The 22,495-nt window shown below is 36.6% G+C and overlaps 1 protein-coding gene across 1 annotated transcript; it reads right to left on the bottom strand.

Moving 5' to 3' along the window:
• Positions 1–10,820: 10,820 nt before the first annotated feature.
• LOC105536690 (olfactory receptor 4F6-like) lies at positions 10,821–11,760 on the bottom strand. The gene is given in 2 exon segments (XM_011976120.1): positions 10,821–11,600; positions 11,602–11,760. Coding segments are annotated over 2 exon segments (939 nt in total).
• Between the last annotated feature and the right edge of the window lie 10,735 nt (positions 11,761–22,495).

The following is a 22,495-nucleotide window of genomic DNA, read 5'->3' as shown; positions in this document are numbered from 1 at the left end:
ATCTGGACTTAAAAATAAAATTAGTCAAATAAAATAATAAGTAGATAGAAAATGTCTACATTGATACACAAAAACATGTTAATAATTATCTCCAAGGGTTGGGATTGAGACAGTAATGAAGGAAAAGATAACTTTCACTTTTTGCTTTTCCTAGCTTACATTTTTGCAGTGAGCACACATCAATTTCACTCTTACAATAAGGTAAATGTTTTCCAAAAATTACACAATTAGTGTCTTCAGAGTATCCAAAGATATTACCATAATCTAACCCTCAAATTAAGATAAGAATCAAAGCTACTCCCAAAATATTCACTAACTTTGTTACTTCACTTCTCCCTACACCTTATACACGCTAAGCTAAACTACTTCTTTTTTGCTGGACATGTTCCCAAAAGGCATTTATTCTTCACACACGCACACACACACACACACACACACACACACACTTCAGCTCATGTCTTCACTCCACATTCTTCACTCAGCCTACATGCCTTTGTCATCATTACGTCTCTCTAATTCTTCCTATTTTCTTTAGTACCCACTCTGTCTAATTCCTTTCTCCGTGAAGTCCTCTTTGATACCCTTACCTTTATATACACTAAATGGAAATAAGTCTTGTTTATACTGTGGTAACCAAACCGAAAACCTTTGTACTAATAGTGTGCTAAGAGTGATCTAACAAAGAACGCTATTGAATTTCCGATCATTGTAAATAATGTGTCTTCAACATGTCTTCAAATTATCCTTTTCAGACTTTTGCATGATAATAGTATAAATGGCATTTACATTCATAAAGGGCAACTCAGCTTGGAACAAATTAAGTTCCTTTCACACTGATTATCATCAGCACCCTTCCCACTGAAGCAATTTATTTAAGTGAATGATTAAATTCTAAATTGCTCCCCTAGAAGCTGAAAGATACTCTATCAATGTCTCCAATTTCCACTCACTCCTAAAACCATTTTAATTTTTACACAAGACTTTTGTTTTATCTTTAAAATAACACTTTTTTGTTTTTATATATAAGATTAGCAAAGATTTATATTAGATTATTCCTAGTGTTGCTAAAAATTTGGAAAACAGGTTTGTCTGCTCCTTGTTGGTACTACTGCCTTCTAGCCAGTCTGTCATGTTCTATCTCTATTTTAAACTTAAGGTCTTTAGGTACCACACTTTGTATTAGTCCCCACTGAACATTTTTTTTGAAGCAGGGCAGAATAGTTGTTTAAATCTGATCTCTTCCATAATGACAGAGTTAAGCTCTCCACTTAGCTCACTCCTACAAAAGGAAAACAGGTTATCAGTGGTGATAAGCCACTCAATCCCAGTGTGGCTTTGTAGTGTTCTGAATCTCATGATTGCATTCAACACAGAGCACCAACCTCTCCCACACTCCTACTATTAAGCCCAGAATGTAAGAAAAGAAAGATACTTCAAAGATCATCTACTGATCAACTCATTCTCTCCTCTGCTCAGATTGCTCATCCCTGTGATGCCCAACATACATAGGAAATGAATTAAAGTCATGTGAGCTAATCACCAATCCAAATAAGGATGATAATTCTAATGATTTTTAAGTAGATCAGTGTTTGAAGTCTCTCAGATAAAGATGGGTAGAAAGAGCTCAGGACACCACTCAAAATACAAAAAAGATGGACGAGAATGGGCACTGGAGCTGCACGCTCCCAAAATTACTGTTCTTACTGCCATCAACAATACAGCAAGCCTTGTAGAAGTCTGCTGTTATGACTTGAATGAAACTTTGCTAACGATTGTAAAATTATTTCATTTTAGGGTTAAGAAAACCAAGGTACAAAGAGGGTCAATGAGTCTGCTAAAGCTACAGAACAAGTTGGTGGCAAATCCAGAATACATTTGACTTTTGGCTTCCTTAGTACAGGTTATTTCTACTACATCGTGTTTCTTTTGCTGTGATGATCTTTGTGTACTGTATGTTGCCCAGGAAACCATAACGTACCAAAATTAGTTTGTTTAGCATTGTCTACTTGCACTGTACTCAAATCTTCCACTCTGGTTTTATTATTTGCCTGGAGACCCACACACGACACATCTGTGCAAATGTCACTGGAATAACTTTTCCAATACTGAACACGAGATCATGACTTGACTCTACTCATTCAGATGCCTTCTATATTTCGGTTGTTAGTTAATCTGCTGCAATTTTCCTGTTGAATAACAGATAATTCATTACTCCTAGTTAATTAAATTCTCCCTCTCACTGTTCTGTGTGTTTCCACTTAAAGTTCTGATCTCCATCAAAGTCAGTTTCTAACCATTTAACCTACCTGGACCAATGTTGAAATACAGGATCACAAAATGCAGAGCTCACTGATGTTATGATCGTCACTTGGCATAAAAAGTCATGTGTAATACCTCCACAGGGGGAAAGGGAGCTAATTAGCAGCACAGAAAAGTTACTTCAGTGTTGCTGTAGAGACCTGGGATTGCCATCCTGAGTACATTTGGCCAAGGGAATCAATTCTGTGCCATCCACAGAACTTTGGCCACAGCAATTAAAGGGAAAAACTGGCAATGGGTCACTTGAAGAGAAGGAAGAAGAGAAACTATGGACCTTTTGTGTGTAAAAATTACAGATTTTTGTTTGTTTGTTTGTTTGTTTGTTTGTTTGTTTTTGTTTTTGAGACGGAGTCTCGCTCTGTCCCCCAGGCTGGAGTTCAGTGGCGAGATCTGGGTTCACTGCAAACTCCACCTCCCAGGTTCAAGCCATTCTCCTGCCTCAGCCTCCCAGCCTCCCGAGGAGCTGGGACTACAAGTGTCCGCCACAACGTCTGGCTAATTTTTGTGTTTTCAGTAGAGACGGGGTTTCACCGTGTTAACCAGGGTGGTCTCGATCTGATCTCGTGATCCACCTACTTAGGCCTCCCAAAGCGCTGAGATTACAGGCATGAGTCACTGCGCCCTGCCTGTTTTATCTTTTTACCTGCTTGTTTTCCTTATCTATAAGGGAAGAAACGCCGTAAGAATGAAAATATATACTTCCCAAAAAGTGAAATCAAGTTCACCATTGAGGAAGGAAGGAGGAAGAGAAGGGAAGGGGAGGGGAGGGGAGGGGGAGGCCTCCAATGTGACATCTAAAATGCGACCCATGCCCCACTAGAAAGGATAACTAAATTAGAGGCAATAATATGTACAGTTGTGTAGTCAACATTTGGTTAGTTCTTAATTGTGTGTATGATATGGGGAAATGAATAAGGTATTATAAAAGCAGCACATGAGGATGGACTAAAAATACTAGTACAGCTGAAATAAAGAAAATCAGTAATGGATTTAACCTCTCATAAATTTTTTTTTATTTGTAAAAAAAAATCAACAAAACAGAAAACCTCGGGTTATGTTTTATTTCTTTACATCAAAAATATGCAGAGAGTCAGTGAAAGGGCCACTGATAAATTATAATTATACAGAGTATACTATATCACTTATCTATTGCTGCACAAAGAAGTAGCTTAAATCAATAACATTTTACTCGCTCACGTGTCTGCAATTCGGGCTAAGGTCAGCTGGGCAGTTCTTCTGCTGGTCTCCCCTGGGCTTTCTCATGAGACGTTAGTTATCTGGTAGCTTGACTGGGGTTGGGGGGTCTATGATGGCCTTACTTGCCTGTCTGAAGCCTAATCCTGGCTATAGACTGGGCCTGTCTCTCACGGGGTCTTTTATCATTCATTAGTCTTGCGTAAGCTTCCTTACATGGTGGTGGAGGATGCTATGAGTGTGCAAAGAGAGAAGCTACAAAGCAACTTATACCTAAGTTCTGGAACTCATGCAACAGAAATTTTGTCATATTTCCTTCATCAAAGCAAGCATAACGCCAGGCCAGATTGAAGGTGGGGAAATAAACTCCACCTCTTCTCCGGAGGAACTACAAAATATTGTAGCCACGCTTTTCAATCAACTAAATACTCTGAAACTAACCATTCTCAGTTGTATCAATTGACTAAGTCTCATTTAGAAATATTTTTAATATCGGCACATGACATATGTCCTATCCAGGGCTCTAAGGTGCTGTTACTCCAACTGTCACTAACTCAAAGGAACATCAGCTCTCTCCCACTCCTGCTTTTGTCTTAGATTCAACAGATTTGTAATAAGTAATTTTTATTGTTATTAATGAGTTTATATCCTGATACAAAACTCAGTTAAGTCACATGACCTTCTAGAGTCTTTAGCACCAAGGACACTCCAGCCTCCTACTTGTCAAAGAAAGTTCAAGAACACTCAGGTAGAGAGACAATCACATTACTGGAAAGAAGTCTAGAGGCCCTGTGGAAAGAAATTTTCACCATCAACAAATGAGATCAAACATATATAGAATGATTTGATGAACTTGAGTTGTCCAAAGGAGGGCAGTCTGATGCATCTCAGATAAAACCATTACAAAAGCAAAAGATATCTAGCAGAATAGGCCAGATTAAGCAGCAAGGCCTGGTGACTGCATGGGCAGCAATTGAGCAGGGATGTACATGAACACGCTCTAACACAGCCTCTCTACCCCTCCCCACTCTCTACCCCTCCCCACACCAGGGAGAATCTGGTGAAACTCCCCAGATTCCTACAGTTTCAGGCAGTGCAGGCTATGCAGAGATAAGCAATTCGGGAGAGATGAACAGTGGCTCAAGCAGATAGCTGTGTGCCACTGAGTGGCTTCTGTCTCTGAAGCAGAAGAACGGCTTCACCACAGCCAGCAGAACAAAGGGGTAGCCCTGATTATATGCAAACCCTCCCATCCTAATACTCTAGAGAGAACAGTTGGGAAGAAGAATCCCAGAAAAGATTAAAATTCTGCTTATCAAGCATGACAGAGAAATGAGACTGGGAAGAATATTGTGTAAGTGTGACACATTTGTATTCAGCAGATCTTGCAGTCTGGTGTTTTGATTGTCTTAATTTTATTTTTTTGACTTGATTCCAGGGCACGTCTGTTGATCAGCATGTGATGTCATTTATTAAAATATCGAATGCCAAGACAAATATTTTACTTACTCCAAATACTATTATCTTTACTAGCCAAGGGTTACATCTACAAAATGAATGTGTCAATATGAGGAAAGTTTTACTTACAAATCCCTTAATTTAAATGCCCATGAAGAAAGCATATCAATATCTGTTGATTTTAGATCCTGCATATTCCACCTACTGGTGTCTTATACAGCACAGATGCATGGTTAGTGTCTGTTATTACATATGGCATCTATGTTTATTAATTGCTGCTGTTAAGAAATCATTAGGGTTTCAGAAAAAGCCTATTTCCCAATTAGTTTACTTGCCAATTGGCTCACCTAATAAGAGAGCATTCTATTGTAACCAAAGCAAATTCACAGAAAGTTTGCCTATTCTTTCAAAATGTATGCTGAATTCATCAACTTTTGTTTTCTTTTTTATGGTTTGCTGATATCCTTTTTTTGTTGCTGTTTACAAACAGTAACAAAATTTCATATACATTTTCCATATGTTGCCTGACTATATTATCTTTTGTGCTGCTTTTTTCAACTTTTACTTTAAAATAAGGGGGTACATGTGCAGTTTGTTACATAGGTATATTGCATGGTGCTGAGGTTTGGAGTATAAATGAATCCATCACCCAGGTGGTAAACATCTACCCAATAGGTAGGGTTTTTTCAGCCCTTACCCTGTTCTCTCCATCCCCACTCTTGCATTCTTCCGTGGCTTTTTTTTTTTTTTTTTTTTTTTCAGACAGAGAATCTCTCTGTTGCCCAGGCTGTAGTGCAATGGTGCAATTTTGGCTCACTGAACCTCCGCCTCCCGGGTTTAAGCAATTTTCCTGCCTCAGCCTCCTGAGTAGCTGGGGTTACACGTGTGCACCACTAGCCCTGGCTAATTTTTGTATTTTTAGTAAAGAGGGATTTCACCATGTTGGCCAGGCTGGTCTCGAATTCTTGACCTCCACCTGCCCTGGCTTCTGAAAGTGCTGAGATTACAGGCATGAGCTACCTCACCCAACCTTATTGTTCCCATTTTTATAACCATGTGTACCCAGTGTTTAGCTCCCACTCACAGGTGAGAACATGTGATATTTGGTTTTCTGTTTCTGCAGTCATTCGCTTAGGATAATGGCTTCCAGCTGCATCCATGTTGCTGCAAAGAACATGATTTTGTCCTTTTTATGGCTTCATAGTATCCCATGGTGTACATGTACCGCATTTTCTTTAGCCAATCCACTGTTGATGGCACTGGGCATCAACATATATTTAAGCCATCGTATTCGTACTAATTTGTTATGACAGCCTTAGGAAACTAATACAGAGATTAATCTATCATTAGAAGTAAAGTGGATTCAAGAAAGAGATTATATTTATTTGTTTGATGTTTTTAAGCTTAGAAGAGATGTGGCCATGTTTGAATACTGATATAAAGAAACCAAGAGAAAGGATGGTTTAAAAATATAGGAGGGGGAGGGAGTAACTGACAGAGCAAAGGCCCTGAGGAGGTGGCAGAGGATGAGATCTATAACTCAACCACAGAAAGGTCCCTGCATCTTGGGGGTCCTGACTTTACTTAACGAATCATATTCTCCCTCTTGGAAATTTGAAATTTGGGGTTCATAAATGCTGGTCAACTTCTGCTGGTCCCTTAAACTAAAGTGATGTAGCTACAGGGATGGGACACACAAAGAAATACAAATGAGAGGCCCGCAACCTCAGAGCATCGTAAGAAATAGCGGGTTTAGTTCCTTCTCCTTCACCATTCATGTTGCAGTTCCTGGTGGTTCTGCTCTAGAATTCCACCAAATACTTCTGCGTGAAGATAAGTCTCCTTTTCCTATATCTGTGACTTGCAACAAGAAGCTGTGACTAAGAAACTGACAGAATTTGGTTTTAACCCCAAGTCAATCACTTTCTAGGTGTGTGACTTCTAGGCTGAGGCTTTCTCATTTATGAAGCAGGGATAGCAAAACCTACCGCATTGGTTTTATGAGTTTTTAATGAGAATACATATGAAGGCCCTGAAGTGTAGTAGATATTTGGTTACTGTTAATTCCCCTGCCCATTCCCTAGGGGTAACTTGAGGAAAACAGAAAGCTTTGCCCAAATAGTTTATTTTGATAGTTTATTGTGATAAGTACTCGGAAATGGATACTAAAGAAAATCTCACCACCAAAAATGATTGTAGAGTATAGAGAAGTTTTAAGCTTCTTTGGAAATCTGAGAATACATAAGGCATAACAAAAACTGAGGCATAATACAAGAGGATCTTTCCATGCAAGGCTGCCAAATCACTGTCTCTTCCCCTAAGTTCTCTGCCAATCATCCCTTTCTCTGTTTCTGTCCCTGCCTCCTCCCCAGACGGTTATAAAATAAAAGCTCACCTGGTAACCTATCATGGATAGTCTATAAAGGTATCCTAGATTCTGTTTATTTAGCCTGAGACACAGTTCTTAAATTTTACTTTCCATAAGAAGCAATGTTATGATTCTTCTAGCACTGGAGTTGGAACAGAATAGCTTCATCCTCAGATTAGGAGTAGTATGCAAGGTCTTTGAAGTTACGCAAGGTCTTTAAAATTACCTAATGGCAGGATTCATGCCACATCACCACAGATCTGGGTTTTGCTGCTGCAAACAGGCTGACATTAGCACAGGGGTGACTATGTCTCGGATCCCACTCTACATAGCACCTAAAAGATGTAACAGGGAAACTTTGGGCAAAGTGATAGGAAATCGTTTTACCTCTCCAGATTTTCTTTTCTAAATGAGGACATAACAACGCCTGCTCCATATAATTTTTATGTGTAAATTAGATAGTGCCTGGCACACAGCACTTAATAAACTACGGTAGCTGGGAGGAGGAGAGAAGCCCTACTGGTTAAATATACTAGCTGAGGAGGAAGCGTTTTGTATACACCAGAAGGAGCTGTGCTTGAAGCTTAGTGTTTTTTCTTTAAGCTCTTGTTGGAGTACTTTGGACATGTCTAATGGTATAGAATCAAGAAGCAGTGTATCCTTTGTACAGTCATTTCCAACTGTCAGTTAGACAGTCATTAAAATTGGCTTATCCTCTGCCTGGACTAATGCAAACTCTCTTGTTCCATGAGAGTGAAGGAACCGCATGAGGTGTTCCTGAGGCTTCGTTCTTTTCCTGCAACAAAATTATGCTATCATGGACTAAGTATCTCCAAAGCACAGATGGTGCATTGTCTTTCACTTATGCAAAATTTTATTTGAATATGATAAAGTTATAAAATTATTTTAGTACCTAAGCTGCTTCTGAATCTTAACTCCTTTGAATAGTAAATATATGGATATTTTAATGATACATTTAAATGACAGAACAGAAATCTCGAATAGCATTATATTTTATTGAGTTGATGCATATTTTATGTTCCCATTTTATGCTAGTAAGTATAGAAAGGAAAAATGTGTTCAGATTTTCGCAGTTCAGGAGAGAGGGTCTTTGAACCATCTTGGCAGGTAGTGGAGTGTGGTGATTAGGAGCAAGGATGTTGCAGCAGGAGCTGCTTGAATTTATGTCACAGCTCTACTGCTTACCAGCTATGTCCCCCTGGGATAGTTACTGAATCTTTCTGTGCATTAGTTACCTCATCTGTAAAAGAAGAATGAGAATATTACCTACCCAGTTGCTGTGAAAATTAAATGAGTTAAGGTACGTAAACAACTTAGGATAGTACCTGCACATCATAACTGTTCAATTAGACAACCCTTGGTCAACGGTTAATTTTACTAAAAAGAAACATCTCTCACTTCGTTAAGTTAATATCTTAGCATATGTTTGTCCTAACAAATGTTTTACAAGTGAATTAACAGTTTTAAAGAAGTCCAAAATTTAAAAAAGAAGAAAAGTGAATATAAAAGAGTAAAATAACTTCCTAAAAGAATCCTGAAATAGTCAATTCTTTAAGAAGATGGATTCATTTCAAGGTTCTACCAAAAATCACTAACTTACAGGGATATATTGAGTATACACGTGACATTTTAAAGAATCTTTAAAGTAAGTAGGTATTAGTGTAATATCGTCATAGTTACTCATTTATAAATCAAAAAGTTTGTTTATAGAACAGAAAGACTGTGGCTTATATTATTTTGGGGTCCCAAAAAGTTCTAATATCCCCAATATTTCATTCAAGGAAACCATGATCCTCTAAAACAAACAAACAAAAAAGAGTAATATTCATGCCTGAAATTCTTGAAGCTTATTTAAGATAACTGCTAGATTTGGTAGCAGTAAGAAAAGTGATGGTAGGCTGGGCACAATGGCTCATGCCTATAATCCCAGCACTTTGGGAGGTGGAGGTGGGAGGATAGCTTGAGCCCAGGAGTTTAAGACCAGCTTGGGCAACGTAGTGATACCTCATCTCTACAAAAAATTAAAAAATTAGCTGGGTGTGGTGGCACACGCCGGTGGTCCCAGCTACTTTGGAGGTTGAGGTGGGAGAATCATTTGAGTTGTGATTGCCACTGGGAGATGGAGCCGTGATCGCCACTGCACTCCAGCCTGGGTGACAGAGCAAGACCCTTTCTCAAAAAACAAAAGAAAGAAAGAAAGGTGATGGCAAATGCTCTTTGGAGTGTTCAGTAGAGTAGAAAAGCAATATAGACAGAGGAATACTGTTTAATTATGGATTTTTTAAGTAAGTGACACAAATAAAAGCCATGGATGAAACCAGACATGAGTGATGATATAATCATGCATTTTGAAAAATAACCAGAACCTGGTTCAAGAAATTTCTTGTTGGGCTGCAAATAAAGAAGGAACTTGGAAACAACAAATAACCATATGAAATCAGTGACAGTGGAAACAGTGTCATGCTCACTATCTTGGTGATAGGATCAATTGTATCACACACCTCAGCTTCACACAATATACCCATGTAACAACCTGCAAATGTACCACTGAATCTAAAATAAAAAGTTGAAATTTAAAAAAAAAGAATAATGAACTCACTGGTGTCTCTTCTGCTCACTGGAGTCAGAAATAAAAAGGCAATAGAAGGGCAGAGGTACAGTTTGTTAATGGAAAGCTCAAGAATCTAAATCAATAAGTGGGCTTAAATTTTTTTAATCTAAAAGTGAGGAAACCAAATTCTCATTTCAAATCTATCATCTGACATCTGTGTCTGAATATAATCATCTATAAAATAATAGGTTGGAACAAATGATCTCTCAAATTCCAGTTCTAAATTTCCATACTTCTATTATATAAGCAACAGTTCTCTAAGTAGCCAAAGGATACAGGAAGCAAGCAGATACTAAAGCAAGAGTGAGTGAAATGAAAGCAATTAGGCATTATGACAGTTTGGTAGGTAGTTTGAGAAAAGGACAGTAAGCAATTCAAAACAGGGAAAGTATAACAGTGAAGAGGAATAATACACTAACTTCCAACACTGAATTATTGAACACATCCTCTGTTTGGCACCTTTTGAGAGAGAAGATTAATGAAAGCGGGAAATTCGGTGAAAGATAGCTTAGGTTTGAAACATTTCACATAGTAATTACAAAGACAATGAGCAGACAGCATGTCTTAACTTATAAAAAATATTATTGAGGTAAAAATACTCACTGCACAGAGTTGTCATGAATATTAAATGATTTCTATTAAACATCCAGCATAGGGTCTGAAACACAGAAGCCTCCAATGTTAGCTCCCTTTATCGTTATTGATTAGAGTACTAGAGATACACAATAACATGGTAAATGCCTAAATGTAACCTAGTACACAAAAGTAATTGAGATATAAATTTCATTGACTTTATTGTTTCCATTGTCTTCAAGTGCAGAGCTACATTGTTGTTTATCTTTAGAATAGCTAGGACATCTTCCTGTAACTCACAAGTTGATGGCAAAGTTTCTTCATTGCTGCCTTCATCTCCTTGTTCCTCAACGTATAGATGACTGGATTCAGAAAAGGAGTGAGAATTGCATCAAAGATAGCAAGAAATGTGTCCAAATGTGATGAGGGGAAGGGCCAGATGTAAAAGAAAATCAATGGTCCAAAAACTAAAACAACCACAGAGACATGAGCTGACAAAGTAGAGACGGCCTTGGATAAACCACCTGAAGAGTGTTTCTGAGCAGTGACCAGAATGAAGATGTAAGAAATAATTAATATGGAGAAAGACCCCACAGAGATGAGTCCACTGTTGGCTGTGACCATGAACTCCAGTCTATTGGTCTCTGTACAAGCAAGTTTAATGAGCTGAAGGAGATCAGAGCAAAAGCTGTCCAATACATTAGGGCCACAGAAGGGCAAGTCTATGACAAAAGCCAGTTGGGCCACTGAGTGAATGAGGCCAAGGATCCAGGCAGCAGCCAAAATTAAAATGCATATTCCTGGGTTCATGATGGTCAGGTAGTGGAGGGGCTTACATATGGCCACATGTTGGTCAAAGGCCATGGCTATGAGCAGCCCCATCTCCGTGCCCCCAACAGCATGAATAAAGAAGATCTGAGTTATACAGCCCCCAAAAGAGATGGCTTTGCGTTTTCTAAAAAGGGTATAAATCATTTTGGGGGCTGCAATAGAGCAAACTCCCAGGTCAAGAAAGGAGAGATTGGCCAGCAGGAAATACATAGGGGAGTGTAAGTTAAGAGTCGGAAGTTACAGAGAACACAACGAGGAGGTTTCCCAGCAGACTTGCCATGTAGAACGCAGAGGAAAAGAGGAAAAGAAGAAGCTGGATCACCCATGAGTTAGAGGGTCCCAGGAACACAAACTCAGACACCACAGAGAGGTTGGCTCCATCCATTGCCTCCGTGAGCAGAGCTGACTCTAACATTACCTGGAAAGGAGAGTAAAGAGAAAATCATACTTTGTGGGGAGTGTCTGATTGCATGAGTTTCAAACTGTAAGGAAAAAATATTGCTTTAACTCACAGAGCCGAAACATCTCTATATAACCCCCTTAAACTGTAGTTGCAGAAAATAGGCAGTAACTCACTGTCACAAAGCACTGCTTCCAATTTCCTAGACTCCCTAACAATCTACAGGTTGTGATAAAAGAAGATCAGGCAAAACCAAATGCTAAATGCACTAGAATAACATGAGGGAAAAAAAGAGGAAATGAAGATGAACTTATTGATTTCTCCTTCACAGTTTGTTATTCCTGGCCATAGTTCTCCCCAAACCTCAAGCAACTTCTGATGACCTTTATTTTTCTTACCTTTTTTATTTCTTCCATGTGCAATATATTACCTTTATTCATACTCTCTCACGTTCAGCCTCATGCAATTGTAGTTTTATCAGATTATATTCACCTTTTCCTCATAAGGAGAGAAAATAATGTAGAAACCGTAAAATTATCCCACCTTTGTAGCCCAGCCCAGGGAGTGGAGGTGATCACAAAGCTTGAGCAGTGACAGCATATGGTGGAGAAGGACAAGGCCAAGAAAGAGATGTACGCTGCAGGATCTACACATGAATAGAGCTCATGCAACACAGCAAAAACAATTCCATATAATTGATATCTAAAATTCATTGGCCATGCTAACTTTTCACGGTTCATGGAATGGTAGAAAGACATTACACTTGGAATCAGAAAAGTATGATCAAGTCCTAGCCCTAAGCTCATGGAAATTTGACCAAGTTCTTCCTCCCATTCTCTCTACACTTGAGACACTTTTTCAACTCAGTTGTATTATTTATAAAATAAAGGGGTGGAGACAATCCTTCCAAGTCTGCAATTACTGTTATTTTATAATCCTATGCTATCCTGGTATGTAATAAAGTTCACCATAATGACAGTATTTTCTGCATTGGGTAGCTCCCATATTCACTATTTCTTTCCCTTGTTTGTGGTTGGTTGTAAGTCACATATCCCATACAAGACTATCTCTTCACAGTAATCTCCCTCTTATCTAATTCACTTTTTGACTCAATTAGCATGTTATATAAATCTACAATCTGCTAAATAGCAGATATAAATCTGCTGTATCATTTATTTTGCCCTTTATCATAACCATTTGTAATCAATCAATAAATATTTACTAGATGCCTCCCATGCACAATGGGCACTATTTACTTATAGAAGTATTAAAATATTTACTACTGTTAAGAATTTTACATCTGAAAAATTTCATATGTAATATGATCATAAAATTGTTGAAGTAGAAAAGATACTCCTGAGCCAGGGTGATCAGAGCTGTCTTCAGAAAGGAAACAGAATCTATGCTGCACTTTAAGAGATGGAGCTAATTTATTTCAATACACAGCTTCATGTCTGAGCTTAAAGAATTACTTAAACATTATCAGAGAATATCTCCCAGTCTGGAGCATTGGTTGATAAGCTTTCTGTGGAAATAATGATAACCAAGGTAAAACAAAAACAGCGGCCACCATGTGCAAGACACAACAATGACTGCTTCATATACACCATCTTGTTTGGTATCTACAAAAACTGTGAAAGTTGGTATTATAGGCTCCTTTTTACATTTAGGGAAATCAAGACCAAGAGTGGAGAAGCAACAAGATAGAACATAAGAGGTAGAAATGAGATTGATACTCTGGTCTACCTCTCAGCCAATATGGAGAGAAAACTGTTTCTTCCTCACGACTTTCTGATTGTATGATATATCTTAGTCCATTTCTGAATGTCCCATGTTCTATCCTCAGCACCCTAGGCAGATTTAAGTGAAAGAGAAGGAGATAGCTTTGTCCTTAAGTATTCATTGCATCTGGGTTTCTTAAGCTACTGCAAATGCATCCATAATTTATCCTGGTTTTTTAAATAAACATAGTAGCAGAAGGTGAATTCGTATAATAACCTGCAGCTCAGAGGATACTGGTTGAGTTTCCAGACTGCCATTATCTTGATCCACATAAAATCCTTCAGCTTTCCATAAGAGACTCAGTTTCTAGTGTAATATAATGAATGAAGAAAATAAAGGTGCTCTGTCTGCATGTCAAGAAATAAAATAAAGCCCAGAACTAAAGCAAATCAGATTCTATTCCCACTTACAAGATTGCCTCATAGCCACGCTAACTCCCTTTTTTGGATTTCAACTTTAGATAGCAATGAGGTCTTTAAAAAAAAAAAAGAAAGAAAGAAAGAAAAGTAATTTTAGATTCTGATTGGATGTCCTTCTTCTCATTTGTATTGATTCTTGTTCATTAAGCTCAACCGAAGCTGCTTCCTTTGTACAAGGTATATTTAATTAATTTCTATACAAAACAAACCTGTCATCAGAAACATCTATTCAGTACTGACCCTTGGGGACTTGAGCACTGTAAGCCAATGCCCCTAAGCCATTTCTATATTTGCCACCAATGTACTTATTTAAAGACCAAAGGTGTGTCTATTTCCAAAGATTTAACCACATTCAACTGTGGTTAGAACTACCATTGCTTCATGCACAAACTATAAAAATGCTATTACTGTGAAAGATATGGCTAATTGGCACACAGGTAGTACTGACCAAATGATACTGCAGAGACTTGGGATCACCAATATAAGTTCATTTATCCAAGGGAATTGTCACCCAGAATCCTGGCAAGCCAACAGAGAAAGCTATAAATGAATCGCAAACGGAGGGAAAAAAAGATCAAAAACATAAGACTAATATAAAAGACCTAAAGCACATAAGTAATAATGTAGATCTAAGTAACATCATACTCTGAAACCTAAAACAGATTATTCTTTTTTTTCAAATATCCACGGAGACCATATATGTGACCATATATTACACCACCAGAAATCTCAAAAATTGGAAATAGTACAAATAACATACTCTAATCACAGTCTAAGAAAACTTGAATTTAATTTAAAAAGAGGAATAGAGGGGAAGAAATCTAAAATATGAAATAACTGTTCATAGATATATCAAAGGTAAAAATAAAGGCTATAAAAAATCCTTGTAAAAACTGAGAAAACTTGAAAATGGACTCTGTGTCAGATGGTGTTAGTGACTTCGTATGCGTTTTGTTAGACAAAATAATAATTTTTAAGATATTTGTAATTATACAAGATTGGAGAAAACGTTCATCAATGAAGAATTAGCTCAATAAATTATAGAATATATAACAAAATAATTTGAAGCAATAAGAAAAGCTTGGGAAAGCTCTCTTTCTACAGATATGAAATGCCTCTGAACAGCAGGAAATCATTTATATTTTTTAAAATGAAAGGACAAGACATAATATTTTATATATGCACAAGCAATCGAATATAAAGAATAAAAAAGAAAAAATAACAATGCTTACCTCTGGGAAAGGAACTGGATATCTAAATAACCTCTTATAATTTTTGAATAGAAAATTTTTATCTATCAATTTTTATTTTAAAAATACAAAGAACGAATACTCCAAAGAGTTTATTTTATGAAATCATCCTCTCTAGTTAGTGCCAGAGCACTAGTATTTGAATTTAATATTTCCTCCAAACCTTTGGAGGACAGTTAGGGATGGGAGGAAACTCCAGAAAATCTGAGATTTAAGCATAAAATTTTAAAGTGGGAAACACTTGGGAAAAGAGACACATAAAAAAGCAAGAATTAAAAGAAAAATACGAAGATGTGAATTTTCCCTAGGTTAATCTCTAAACTTAGCACCATTCCATTAAAGTATCATCGCCGGGCGCGGTGGCTCAAGCCTGTAATCCCAGCACTTTGGGAGGCCGAGACGGGCGGATCACAAGGTCAGGAGATCGAGACCATCCTGGCTAACACGGTGAAACCCCGTCTCTACTAAAAAATAAAAAAAAAAAAAAAACTAGCCGGGCGAGGTGGCGGGCGCCTGTAGTCCCAGCTACTCGGGAGGCTGAGGCAGGAGAATGGCGTGAACCCGGGAGGCGGAGCTTGCAGTGAGCCGAGATCTGGCCACTGCACTCCAGTCTGGGCGACAAAGCGAGACTCTGTCTCAACAAAAAAATAAAAAAATAAAAAATAAATAAATAAATAAATAAAGTATCATCAAGTTTCATTGAGGCGCTAAATTGATTATAAATTTCATTTGAAAGAACAAGTAAGAGCTGTGAAAACCTGAAAAGGGAGTTCAATGGAGTGGAAGAGGAGGAAGGAAGCCTTAACAGATAATAAAATATTTTAAAGACTTCTACAATGTTTTTTTAAAATTACAGGAATAAACAAATGGATTACTGGCACCAAATAGACAATGCAGAAATATCCCAAATTGCCAGTGGAAATGTAGTATTCAATAAAGACAACCTCTCTTATCAGTTGATACGGACATTTTAATAAATGACCTAAGGATGCTAGAGAACTATATGTAGAAAAGGTTACATTAAACCAACTTCTGGCACTATACCAAAACAAATTCCAAAGGATGCAGAAGTCTAAAGGCTTTTTAAATGAACAAACAGGAATTAGAAGAAACCTAAGTAAATTCCTCTATAATCTGCAAGTAGAGAAAATATTTCTAACTCTAATTCAAAATCCAGACAGAAGACAATGGAGATGTATCCTAAAAATATTGTAAAGAAAGAAAAATGTGTCAATTAAAAATTATTTACATAGCAAAAATCTTTCAAAATTGAAAGCAAGCTCTCAGTTCAAAATAAAATTAAACTAGAAATCCACAAAAGAAAGATAGCTGGAAATTTTAAAACAGTTGGAGTTTAAACACACACTTCTAAATAACACAAGCGTCAAAGGAGAAATCTCAAGGGAGACTCAAAAATATTTTAAACGAAATGAAAATGCAAATACAATGTATTAAAATTTGTGGGATGTGGCAAAAGGCATGCTTAGAGGGAAATATATTGGTCTTAATGCATATAGTAGAAAAAGAAGCTTTAAAATCAATATTCCAAGCTTCAACTTAGGACACTAGAAGATGAGTAGATTAAATACAAAGTAAGCAGAAAAAGGAAATAACAAAAATTAGAGTAGAAATTAATACAATTGAAAACAGAAAACTAATACAAAAAATCAAGGGACAATTGTGTCCTCAAATTACACAAATGTGCTGGGCGTGGTGGCTCACACGTGTAATCCCAACACTTTGGGAGGCTGAGGCAGGTGGGTCACCTGAGATCAGGAGTTCGAGAGCAGCCTGCCCAACATGGTGAAACCCCGATTCTGCAAAACTACAAAAATAGCTGGGTGAGGTGGCACATGCCTCTGTGGTCCCAGCTACTCAAGAGACTAAGGCAGGAGATTCGCTTGAACCTGGGAGGTGGAGGTTGCAGTGAACCAAGATCATGCCACCACACTCCAGCCTGTGTGATAGAGTGAGACTCTGTCTCAAAAACAAACAAACAAAAAAGTAGATAAACGCTACATTAATGTTTGAGTGGTAAGATTCTGTTTTGAAGTCCGAAGTTTGCAGATATGCCTATAGTTTATTTGGAGTTTACTACTTTCTTATTCTGTATCTTTAATGTAATAACTTAAATTACTACATATTTTACGATTTTTCTGTATTTTGTAAGAAATTTGCATCTTTGATTTGATGTAACAAAGGTTTTAATGTAACTTATGTTAGATTTTTGCATTTTTTTAATTACTGTTACACTTTAACCTGACCAAATGACTGATTCTTATGTCATGGTATTAGTATGGTGAATAATCATGTGGGATGTATTGAGACAGAGTACTATATTTGTGAATATAATTTTATGGCTTTTTTACTTAGTAAAAAGTTTTCCATCAGCGTGGGAAACCAAGAAATTGCTTTCTGCGGTATAATCTGCCTTTCATTGTAGATTAAAGCTTATTTTTCTGTGAAAAAAACTTATTCAATAAAATACTATTCTTTAAAATGAAAAACATCAGCAAAACCAAAAGCTGTTTTTTAAGCATCAGTACAATCAATAAGACTCTAGTTATGTTAACTAAGAAAAAAAAAGAAAGGATACGAATTAATAATATCAGAAATGAAAGAAAAAACTACTACAGATCCTGCAGACATTAAAAAAAATAAAGAAATACTATAAATAACTCTATGCCCACAACTTGGATAACCTGGATGAAATGAACCAATTCCTTCAAAGATACAATCTACAAAAACTCACACAAGAATCCGAATAGGTCTATATCTATTAAAGATATTGAATCACATTTTCTTTGTCCAATCATCCATGATGGACACTTAGGTTGATTTTGCTTTTGTGAATAGTGCTGTGATCAACATGCAAGTGCAGTTATCTTTTTGATACAATGATTTCTTTTCCTTTGAGTAGTTACCAAGTAGTGGGATTGCTGGATCAAATGATACTTCTATTTTTAGGTCTTTGAGATCTCTCCATATGTTTTCCGTAGAGCTTGTACTAATTTACATTCCCATCAATAGCATATAAGCTTCCCCTTTTCTCTACATCCTCTCCAATATCTGTTATTTTTTAACTTTTTAGAAATAGCCATTCTCACTGGAGTAAAATGACAACTGTGGTTTTAATGTGCATTATCTAATGATTAGTGATGTCGAGCATTTTTTCATGTTTCTTGACCATTTGTATGGTTTTTTTTTTTTTTTTGAAAAATGTCTATTCATGTATTTTGCCCACTTTTTAATGGGTTTATTTGGTGCAAATACACACACACACACACTCTTTCTATATATATATAAAAACTCACACACATGCACACACAATGGAATACTATTCAGCCTTAAAAAATAATGAAATCATGTCTTTTGCAGCAACGTGTATGGGGCCGGAGCTGGAGACCATTATCTTAAGTGAAATAACTCAAAAACAAAGTCAACTACCACATGTTCTCACTTAAAAGTGGGAACTAAATAAGGTGTACACAACACAGAGTGTGCAATAATAGACATCAGAGTCTTGGAAGGATAGGGTAGTGAAAGTGGGGTGGCAGATGAGAAATTACTTAATGGGTACAATGTATATCATTTGGGTGATGGTTACACTAAAAGCTCAGAATTCATCACTATACAATATATCCATGTAGCAAAACTGCACTTGTACCCCTTAAATTCATACAAATTTAAAAAAAGAAATTCAATTAATAATTAATAATCTTCCAAAACAGAAAGTGTCAGACCTAGACAGACTCACCGGTAAGTTCTACCAAACATTCAAGGAAGAAAATATACCAATGCTGTACCATCTCTTCCGAAAGATAGGTAGAAGAAATATATCTTAACTCATCCTTATAAGGCCAGCACTACCTTAATACTGAAACCAAAGATATTACAAGAAAAGAAAACTACATATCAATATCTCTCATGAACAAATGTGCCAAAATTTTTAGAAAAATATTTGCAAATTGAGGCCCGGCGCAGTGGCTCATGCCGGTAATCCCAGCACTTTGGGAGGTCGAGGCGGGCAGATCACGAGGTCAGGAGATCCAGACCATCCCAGCTAACACGGTGAAACCCTATCTCTACTGAAAATACAAAAAACTAGCCCGGCGAGGTGGCGGGCGCCTGTAGTCCCAGCTATTCGGGAGGCTGAGGCAGGAGAATGGCGTGAACCCAGGAGGCGGAGCTTCCAGTGAGTGGAGATCGCGCCACTGCACTCCAGCCTGGGCGACAGAGCGAGACTCCACCTCAAAAAAAAAAGAAAAAGAAAAGAAAAATATTTACAAATTGAATCCAAAGTACAGTCCTTCTTCTTTATCCATGGATTCCACAACTGTAAATTCAACCAACCTCGAATCAAAAATATTCAGAAAGAAAAACAACAAAAATTAACAATACAGCATTAAAAAATAACACCAATTTTTTAAAAATAATAGAGTTTAATAACTATTTACATAGCACTTACGTTGTATTAAGTAATATAAACAATCTAATTTAAAGTACAGTCATGTGTCGCTTAACAAGGGGGATGCATTCTGAGAAATGCATTGTTAAGCAAATTCGGCATTGTGTGAACTTTGTAGACTGCACTTACACAAACTAGATGCTATAGCCTACTGCACACCTAAGCTATACAGTAGGGCCTATTGCTCCTAAGCCACAAACCTGTATAGCATGTTGCTGTACTGAATATTGTAGGCAATTGCTAAGTATTTGCGTATCTAAACGTATCTAAACATAGAAAAGGCCCCATAAAAATTTAGAATACAAGGTAAACACTTACCATGAATGGAGCTTGCAGAGCTGGAAATTGTTCTGGGTATATCACTGAGCAAGTGGTAAGTGAATATGAAAATTCAAGACATTATACTACACTATTGCAGATTTTATAAACGCTTTACACTTAGGCTACACTAAATTTATTTTTAAAATATTTTTATTTCTTCAATAATAAATTAATTTCAGCTTACTGTAACTTTTTACTTCATAAACTTTTCCATTTCTTTTCAACTTTTTGACTCTTGTAATAACAGTTTAAAACACAAACACATTGTATAGCTCTGCAAAAATGTTCCTTTATATTCTTATTCTGTAAGCTTTTTATTTATTTATTTTTACTCTTCAAATTTTTTTGTTAAAAACTAAGACAAAAACACACACATTAGCCTAAGCCTACACAGGGTCAAGATCATCAATATCACTGTCTTCCACCTCCACATCTTATCCTGCTGAAAGATCTTCAAGGACAATGACATGAATGGAGCTGTCATCTTCTATGATAACAATGCCATCTTCTGGAATACCTCCTGAAGGACCCACCTGAGGCACGTTTACAGTTAATGGGGATTTTTTCATAAGTGGAATGAGTATAGTCTAAAATAACAATAAAAAGTATAATATAGTAAATACATCAACCAGTAAAATCATCATTTATTATTATTATCAAGTATTAGGTACTATGCCTAATTATATGTTCTATACTTTTATATGACTGATAGAATAGTAGGTTTATTTGTACCATTATCACTAAAAACAGGTGAGTAATGCATTGTACTACAATCTTACAATGGCTACATCACTAGGTAATAGAAACTTTTCAGCTCTATTATAATCTTATGGGACCACTATAATATATGCAGTTCACCACAGACTAAAACATCATTATACAACACATGACTGTACACAGGAGGATGTGAATAGATTATACACAAATACTATGACATTTTATATAAGGTACTTCAGCATCTAGATTTTTGGTATCCACAGGGGTCCTGGAAATAATCCTGCAAAGATACTGAGGGATAATTGTATATAAAAAGAATTATACATCATGGCCAAGTGAGATTTATCCCAGCTATGCAAGGCTGGCTCAACACTCAAAAATCAATTAACGTAATCCATTAAATCAATAAGCTAAAGAAGAAAAAAACACATGATTATATCAATGGATACAGGAAAACCATTTGACAAAAATCCAACACCCATTCATGATTTAAAGAAAAAAACTCTCAGTAAACTCTCAGTTATTTTGAGGATATCAATAAACTAAAAAAGGTTTATATGGAAAGGCAAATGACTCAGAATAGCCTTCTGCAAATTTTTTTTTAGATGTAAATATAGAATTTCACATATTTATTTTTCCTGCTCTCAATTTTTTTTAATTTGATGCATCTGAGTGCTTTTGTAACTTTGTTCTGTCATCCAATCTTTTTTTCATTTTTATGTTATTCACAAATTTTTTAAGTATGCCTTCATTTTGTCATCCTGACATAGACTTATTTTTATTACATTGTTTGAGTCTTTTTGGAAAATAAATTCTCCAAATTTATTTCTTCTGCAGCAGGAAAACAAGTTTTGATACATAATCTCAGGGTATCTATCTACCTTAATGCTATTAATATACATTGTTTCTTCATGGTTTTGATTATAACGAAATTTTCATAAAACAAGTTTTAGTTTTTCAGACATCATAAATTTTACACTACTATTACTTCATTATACAATAATCTAAATAATTTTGAAACTATTTGCCTCAAAAAAAGAAGAAACGCATATTTTTTATTCTATTAGTAAGTAATGTTCTTAACAGAAAAGCAGAATTCTTAATCTACTAGAACCAGGAGAATTCTATCTTCAAGAAGGTATTTTAGCTATTAATAACACTGTCTACTGTATCACAGTTGATGAATTTTATTTTCTTTTAAACTTTTTCCTTAGCTGTTGCTCTTGCTAGAGCTACTAACCATCTTTAAAGAAGAAACTCATGGTTGGACACGGTGGCTCGTTCATGCCTATAATCCTAGCACTTTGGGAGGCCGAGGCAGGCGGATCACCTGAGGTCAGGAGTTCGAGACCAGCCTGGCCAACATGGCGAAACCCTGTCTCTACTAAAAATACAAAAATTAGCCAAGTGTGGTGGCAAGCACCTGTAATACCAGCTACTCTGGAGGCTGAGGCAGGAGAATCACTTGGCGGAGGTTGCAGTGAGCCAAGATCAGCCACTGCACTCCAGCCTGGGTGACAGAGTAAGACTCTGTCTCAAAAAAAAAAAAAAAAAGAAGAAGAAGAAACTCATATTTCTGATGCTATTCTTATCTAAGCTCAGAGACATCTACGTGCCTGTTTGTCACTGGTCCTTGATAAAAGTATTATTCAAATATGATCAAACTTTCTGTATATTTTTCTAATTTTCTTTAATAGATTTGTATTATTTTGTAATCAGAAAACTGCTCTAAAAAAGAAGAATCCTCAAAAATAGGCAAAATT

Source organism: Mandrillus leucophaeus, unplaced genomic scaffold, assembly GCF_000951045.1.
Source record: "Mandrillus leucophaeus isolate KB7577 unplaced genomic scaffold, Mleu.le_1.0 Scaffold163, whole genome shotgun sequence".
In the NCBI taxonomy this organism is placed as follows: Eukaryota; Metazoa; Chordata; class Mammalia; order Primates; family Cercopithecidae; genus Mandrillus; species Mandrillus leucophaeus.
This window is presented reverse-complemented; position numbering and strand designations above follow the sequence as displayed.